We start from the raw sequence: 7875 nt of genomic DNA on the forward strand, positions 1-7875 counted from the left end.
GAATTCTTTTGCCCACATGACAACAAGTTTAAATTTTGGTGGGATCACTTGACTAACCTGAATTATTTCAGTTGGGTCCTGTAAGACTTTGTGGCTTAAGGTGGTGGGGAAGACGTTTGTGAAATGACTGATGATTCAATTATATTGCTTTTTATATAATCTGATGATTGACAGACAAATTCATGTGATTCTTCTTGTGCTCTTGTTTATCTTTAATTTACATTTTAATACAGAAATGGTCATTCGACAAATACTAAAACGATCTTTATCAAGTGATAAAAGATCGAATTCGACTGGATCATCTGATGTGGCAAAAGGATATATTGTGTTGTTTATGTTGGGGAGAGTGAACATAAGCAAAGATTTGTCATTCCCATATCATATTTGAATCATCTTTCATTTCAAGATTTGCTACGTCTAGCTGGAGAAGAATACGGATTTTGTCATCCAATGGGAGGCCTCACCATTCCTTACAGTGAAGATTTATTTGTTGATGTCACCTCTAGCTTGAGCAGAACATGATATATTAATGAATAGATTTTAGTCTTTTTAGCATAGAAAAAATAGTTTAGGAGAACACCAAACTTCGTTCTATTTGAGGCTAAAAATAGGTCTCTCTAGCTAATGACTGTGTACTGATGCAATCCTTTTATCCACATTTAATTTTATTTAAGATTTCATATGTCCAAAACAGTAATATATAATGTACAGTTTGTTGTTTGGGTATTCAAATATGAGGGAGAAACAAGAAGAAAACAATGGAAATAACTTTGTAGAGGCAAGTGTTGAACACTTTCTCCTTAAGAAGAATTTGCCCTCACAATGTGCTAGAGTTTGTGGCAATCTTCTCCCAAGATACAACTACAACACTTGAATAATGAGCACTCAAATATTCAAGTTCTTTCACAAAGAAATGGATGAACTCTCTCTTGTTGAAGAAAGGAAGAAGACAATATGCATATGTTCGTATGTGTTTGAATGTGTTTTTGATTTTCAAATAATCATGCATTTTATGTTTTTCATGCAAAAGACATGATCTTTCATTCATAGGGAGTGTCCCTTGGCCATTGTAACTGATTACAATCATCAAACAATGCCAAAGAAATGAAAAAATATCAGAAAAACTCGAAAAAAATCTGAAGAGACGCGTCTGTGCGCGCAGGGCCGCACGCCTGCTCGCACGCTGCCGAGCGCTCTCGGCAGCGCTAGGCAGGCGCGCGCCGGATCTGGCGCAGGCGCGCACCTGCCACTGTCTCGGCAGGCGCGCACATGCAATGTTCACCACCCAATTTTTTTTATTTTTTTTTTCAAAATCAATTCGTTTTCCGTCCCTTACATGTTCCGACTACTCGTTTGAAATTCTTTCAACATATGAAGAACTTTTTCGAGTTTTATTCAGAACCACCAAACTTAATATTCATTCATTAAGCTTCGTTTTTCTTTTCGAATTTTTCCAATCAAACACATTGATTAATTTGCTTAATTTTCATTCATTAAGCATCACTATTCCAACAATCCCCCACATGAATGAAATTAATGTATGAATGCTCGTGATGCATAAGAGAGAGTATATACGAAAAATTATCACATCAGGAGAGGTAGCTTTTGGCTTTGAACCTGCCCTAGTGGAATACAATCGGATTTACTAGGCCACGAAGTGAATGTGTTGTCTTGAAATTCTTGGCGGTTCATGTAAAACCAGACAACTGTACCCACAAGATAACCTTTCTTTTATTTCTACTTTGTTTTATCGGTTGTGTCTGTTTTGGCCATGGAACACATCTTGGCTTCATACGTGTTTCATCGAGGCGGCCCGTCCTCACACGTACATAGGTGATCTCCTTGTAAAAGGGTATCCTACTTACCCCGCTTTTGCAAGCTACGGAATCATTAAAAGTACAATACTTAACCTCACTACCTTTGTAGGTAACTTCACTCATCGTCTTAGGAATGAGGAGTGATTCATCAAGTTCTCATAATTTAGTTGTCCCATTGAACCAAGATCTTGGGATCTCCAATCTACAAGGTTGGGTTGCCACTATGAAAACTTTATTTGATAGGTTTTAAACCCATTCCTCTTGACAGACAGTACATTTGATCTCTATTTAATGCTTTTGTAAGCGGATCCGCTAAGTTATCCTTTGATTTAATATAATCAACAGATATAACTCCATTAGAGATCAATTGTCGCACAGTATTATGTCTTCGACGAATGTGTCGAGACTTGCCATTGTACATACTGTTTTGTGCCATTGCAATTGCCGACTGACTGTCGCAATGTATCATGATTGCTGGCACTGGACTTGTCCAACATGGAATGTCCTCTAGAAAGTTGCGAAGCCACTCAGCTTCTTCTGCAGCTTTATCTAGCGCTATGAACTCCGATTCCATAGTAGACCTCGCAATGCAAGTTTGTTTCGATGACCTCCAAGAGACTGCTCCTCCACCAATGCTAAATACATAGCCACTAGTGGATTTGGAGTCATTGGTGTCAGAAATCCAATTTGCATCACAGTATCCTTCAAGTACTGCAGGATACCTTGTGAAATGTAGTCCATATTCTGAGGTGTGCTTTAAATATCTAAGCACCCTTGTCAACGCCTTCCAATGTGCATCACTAGGATTACTTGTAAACCGACTTAACTTGTTAACCGCACAAGCGATGTCAGGTCTAGTACAATTAGTGATGTACATAAGGCTTCCAATAACTTTGGAGTATTCCAGTTGGGAAACTGGTTCTCCACGATTCTTCGCCAAATGGACATTCACGTCTAAAGGCGTTTTTACTGGGGTAGAGTCATAAGCGTTAAACTTCTTTAACACTGTTTCTACATAATGAGATTGAGATAGGACTATTGCTTCTGGAGTTCTAAAGATTTTAATCCCTAGAATTACATCAGCAATACCCATATCTTTCATATCAAAATGTTTTGTCAACATATTCTTTGTACCCTTAATCAACTCTTGGTTATTCCCCATTATTAGCATGTCATCCACATATAGACATACCATCACATAAGATTCTCGAGTGCCTTTAATGTAAACACATTTGTCACACTCATTAATCTTAAATCTATTTGACAATACCACTTTGTCAAATTTTTCGTGCCATTGCTTGGGCGCTTGTTTAAGTCCACATAGAGACTTAATTAAACGACAGACTTTTCTTTCTTGTCCTTTAACAACAAAGCCTTCAGGTTGATCCATGTATATTTCTTCTTCAAGTTCACCATTTAAGAATGCCGTTTTGACATCCATTTGATGTATCTCAAGGTTATGCAAAGCTGCAATAGCAATGAGTACACGAATGGATGTTATTCTTGAAACTGGTGAATACGTGTCGAAGAAATCATGACCTTCTCTTTGTCTATAGCCTTTGGCCACAAGCCTGCCTTTGTATTTTTCAATACTTCCATCAACTCTCATTTTCTTTTTCAATATCCATTTGCATCCCAATGGCTTGGTACCTGGTGGAAGATCCACTAGTTCCCAAGTATGGTTTTGCAAAATGGAATCCATTTCAGAGTTGATGGCTTCTTTCCAATAAGGAGCGTCAGGGCTAGCAAGAGCATCTTGTATGTTCTTTGGTTCATTCTCCAACATAAAAGTATGGAAGTCTGGACCAAAGGACTTTGAGATTCTAGCCCTTTTGCTTCTTCTTGGCTCTTGCTCTTTTGAAGAGTCTTCCAATGGTATAGCATTTTCATATAGAGTTGGATCATGTGTAGGTACTTGACCTTCATTCTCCGTCTCTAGTTTTCTTTTGCTAGAACCATTTTCTTTCCTCTCTTTACAAGGAAATATATTTTCAAAAAATACTGCATTTCTTGACTCAATTGTCATGCCCATATTCATTTCTGCATTTTCAGATTTGTGCACTATAAACCTATAGGCACTACTGTTATGTGCATATCCGATGAATATGCAGTCGACCGTCTTTGGTCCAATTCGCTCTTGTTTAGGCTTTGGTATTTCTACCTTAGCTAGACACCCCCACACTTTGAGGTACTTGTAAGAAGGTTTGTGACCTTTCCACAATTCATACGGTGACTTGTCATTTTTCTTGTGGGGTATCTTGTTCAAGATGTAATTAGCCGATAGTATTGCTTCCCCCTACAAGTTTTGGGGTAGTCCTGAACTTATTAACATAGCATTCATCATATCTTTTAGAGTTCGATTCTTTCTTTCGGCAATGCCATTCGATTGTGGTGAATAAGGTGCAGTCGTTTCATGAATTATACCCACAGATGTGCAGAATTCATCAAACGGTGCTCCGTATTCCCCCCCTCTATCGCTTCGAACCCTCTTTATTTGTTTGCCTAGTTGATTCTCAACTTCGGTCTTATAACATTTGAATGCTTCAAGAGCTTCATCTTTCGACCTCAAAAGATATACGTAACAGTACCTTGTATTATCATCAATGAATGTCACATAGTATCTTTTCCCTCCTCTAGTTTGAACAAACTTTAAATCACCAAGATCAGTGTGTATTAATTCTAGAGGAGTTGTACATCTTTCAATCGAGTGGTAGGGCGCTTTGGTCATTTTTGCTTCAAAACATATCTCGCATTTGTGTGTTGGATCGACGTTGTGTTTAGGCAATAATTCAAGTTTCATTAAACGTTGCAAGGTATTAAAATTTACGTGTCCTAAACGAACATGCCATAAATGAGAACACTCAAGCAAGTAAATAGAACTCTTGTCTTTATTACTTTCAACAATATTTTGGCTTATAGCCATTACATTCAACTTGAAAAGGTTCTCATCGAGATATCCTTTTCCAATAAAATGACCATTCTTTGTCAATACAACTTTGTTAGACTCAAATACTAGTCTAAACCCGTGTTTGACCAACAAAGATCCCGACACGAGGTTCTTTCTTATGTCCGGTACATGAAGTACATCAACAAGGGTTACTTGCAAACCCGATGTCATCTTCAGTATCACATTTCCGGTGCCCACCACCTCAGATGTAGCGGAGTTCCCCATGTATAGTTTTCTCCCGGTCGATGGAGTGTATGTAGAGAACATCCTTTTGTCGGAGCATATGTGTCGAGTTGCTCCCGTATCAACCCACCACTCGTTGGGATTTTCCACCAAATTTGGTTCCAAAATAACTGCAGAAAGATTAAGTTCAGAAAAATCAAATGGTACCGACCTTTCTTGAACTACATTGGCTTGAGGATTTCCCTTCTTTGGTTTCCTACAATCCTTCGCCATGTGATTTGGTTTTCCGCAGTTATAGCAAGTGCCTTTGAACTTCTTCTTGTTTGGTGGTTGTTGGCCTTGTTGTGGTTGTTTTTCAAACTTTCTCTTCTTCCCTTTGAAACTTGTTTCAACAAAGTTCACCTTTGCTGCCATTCCACTTGCCTTGGCTTCGGTGCTCTTGCTATCCTCTTCTATCCTCAATCTCACAATGAGATTCTCCAATCTCATATCCTTTCTTTTATTCTTCAAATAGTTCTTGAAATCCTTCCACAATGGAGGGAATTTCTCGATCATAGCAGCAACTTGAAAAGATTCGCTTAAACTCATCCCTTCCGAATGAATCTCGTTTTCAGCAACGGTGGGAGGATCCTCCTTCAAGAACCTTGACAAACTCAAGGTTGTGAGATAGAAAAGCATCTTTTGTTGCCATCTCTTGAAATCCGCACCAGAAAATTTCTCCGGTTTCTCTCCTTGTGCAATGGTAGCATGTGGTGTTGTAGATGTTGATGCCATTGAAGTTCTTCTTGAAAATGATCAAAATACCAAATTCTTCTTAAGATTGTTGTTTGGGGTATTCAAATATGAGGGAGAAACAAGAAGAAAACAATGGAAATAACTTTGTAGAGGCAAGTGTTGAACACTTTCTCCTTAAGAAGAATTTGCCCTCACAATGTGCTAGAGTTTGTGGCAATCTTCTCCCAAGATACAACTACAACACTTGAATAATGAGCACTCAAATATTCAAGTTCTTTCACAAAGAAATGGATGAACTCTCTCTTGTTGAAGAAAGGAAGAAGACAATATGCATATGCTTGTATGTGTTTGAATGTGTTTTTGATTTTCAAATAATCATGCATTTTATGTTTTTCATGCAAAAGACATGATCTTTCATTCATAGGGAGTGTCCCTTGGCCATTGTAACTGATTACAATCATCAAACAATGCCAAAGAAATGAAAAAAAATCTGAAAAACTCGAAAAAAATCTGAAGAGACGCGTCTGTGCGCGCAGGGCCGCACGCCTGCTCGCACACTGCCGAGCGCTCTCGGCAGCGCCTGCCGAGACATCTCGGCAGCGCCTGCCGAGTCGTCTCGGCAGCTCCTGCCGAGCGCTGCCGGCAGGCGCGCGCGCCTGCGCGCCGGATCTGGCGCAGGCGCTCGCCTGCCACTGTCTCGGCAGGCGCCTCGGCAGGCGTGCACATGCTACTCTTCACCACCCAATTTTTTTTTTTTTTTTCAAAATCAATTCGTTTTCCGTCCCTTACATGTTCCGACTACTCGTTTGAAATTCTTTCAACATATGAAGAACTTTTTCGATTTTTATTCAGAACCACCGAACTTAATATTCATTCATTAAGCTTCGTTTTTCTTTTCGAATTTTTCCAATCAAACACATTGATTAATTTGCTTAATTTTCATTCATTAAGCATCACTATTCCAACACAGTTCATCAAACATTATCCATACGGGAGAATATTAAAGACTTTATAATGGGTTAGTTCAGCCTTTAAATCTTAGAATATATCATTGTCTCTTTTCACATGACCCAGCCTAGCTTAGTGACTAGCAGACTGACGACATCATTAATAAATGTAGTTTTTCTATAAATCTAAGATTAATTGGTGACCAGTTGAGCTGATTTCTTTGAGGACCCTTTGGATGTTTGTTGCTGAAATTAGTAGGGAACCATGTCTACAACATAACTTGCGATGATTAGAGGAAGACAAGATCATGTTAGTCTAGCTTCATGTGCTTGTGTTTCTCAAATGTTTCTAGCCACAACCGATCTACTAGTCTCTCCACCGCTCGATTCGAACTACTTTATTGAAATCCACCTATATATAATACAAACACATTTCGTATATCCAAACACATCAACAGATCATCAAAAAAACTAATCTTTCTCCATTCCAAGAAACTTGTTGCCTCTACTTGCTTTATCATAGCAATGGCCATTCACAAAATCCTTAGACGCTCTTTATCAGCTGAAAAAAGATCCAACTCCACTGGATCAACTGATGTTCCCAAGGGACATTTGGCCGTTTATGTCGGGGAGACTGAATATAAGAAGCGATTTGTCATCCCAATATCATACTTGAACGACCCATCATTTCAAGATTTGTTAAATCAAGTCGAAGAAGAATTTGGGTTTAGTCATCCAATGGGTGGACTCACCATTCCATGCAATGAAAATATATGTATTGATCTAATCTCTTGTTTGGGAAGAGTATGATCATACATGGTTTTTAATCTTTTATAAGACTAGATATTTTTAATTTTAGTTAGTCAGTAAGGATATTTTCTCTTTTTGGTCTTCATAACCCATGCATTGTCACTGGGAGAAGACAAAGGTAAATGGAAGTAGGACATCCCAAAAATTTATGAAGACCAAAAAAGAGAAAATGCATGGGTTATGAAGACCAAAAAAGAAAAAACGCATTGTTACAGAATTTTCGACATGACCTCCCCGTTAGTAGGACATCCCAAAAATTTCAACAACATAACATATATGTACTCAAAAATAGATTATATTAAATCAAACAAAATACCAATCGCATTCAGGGCTGGCCAGACTTGATCTGTTACGCCCCAAGACTAGGGTTAGTCGACACCAGCGTTTTTTCAACCACACAAATTGAAAACAACAAGCCTCGTAAGTACAATATAAA

At 38.5% G+C, this 7875-nt stretch overlaps 1 protein-coding gene across 1 annotated transcript; it reads left to right on the top strand.

The window, feature by feature from the left end:
• Positions 1 to 6715: 6715 nt before the first annotated feature.
• Positions 6716 to 7553, top strand: LOC140827328 (auxin-induced protein 15A-like). The gene has a single exon (XM_073189982.1). It carries the CDS (start codon positions 7155 to 7157, stop codon positions 7437 to 7439), a length of 285 nt encoding a protein of 94 aa, XP_073046083.1. The 5' UTR covers positions 6716 to 7154; the 3' UTR covers positions 7440 to 7553.
• The last annotated feature ends 322 nt before the right edge of the window (positions 7554 to 7875 follow it).

Source organism: Primulina eburnea, chromosome 1 (genome assembly GCF_022965805.1).
Source record: "Primulina eburnea isolate SZY01 chromosome 1, ASM2296580v1, whole genome shotgun sequence".
Lineage (NCBI taxonomy): Eukaryota > Viridiplantae > Streptophyta > Magnoliopsida > Lamiales > Gesneriaceae > Primulina > Primulina eburnea.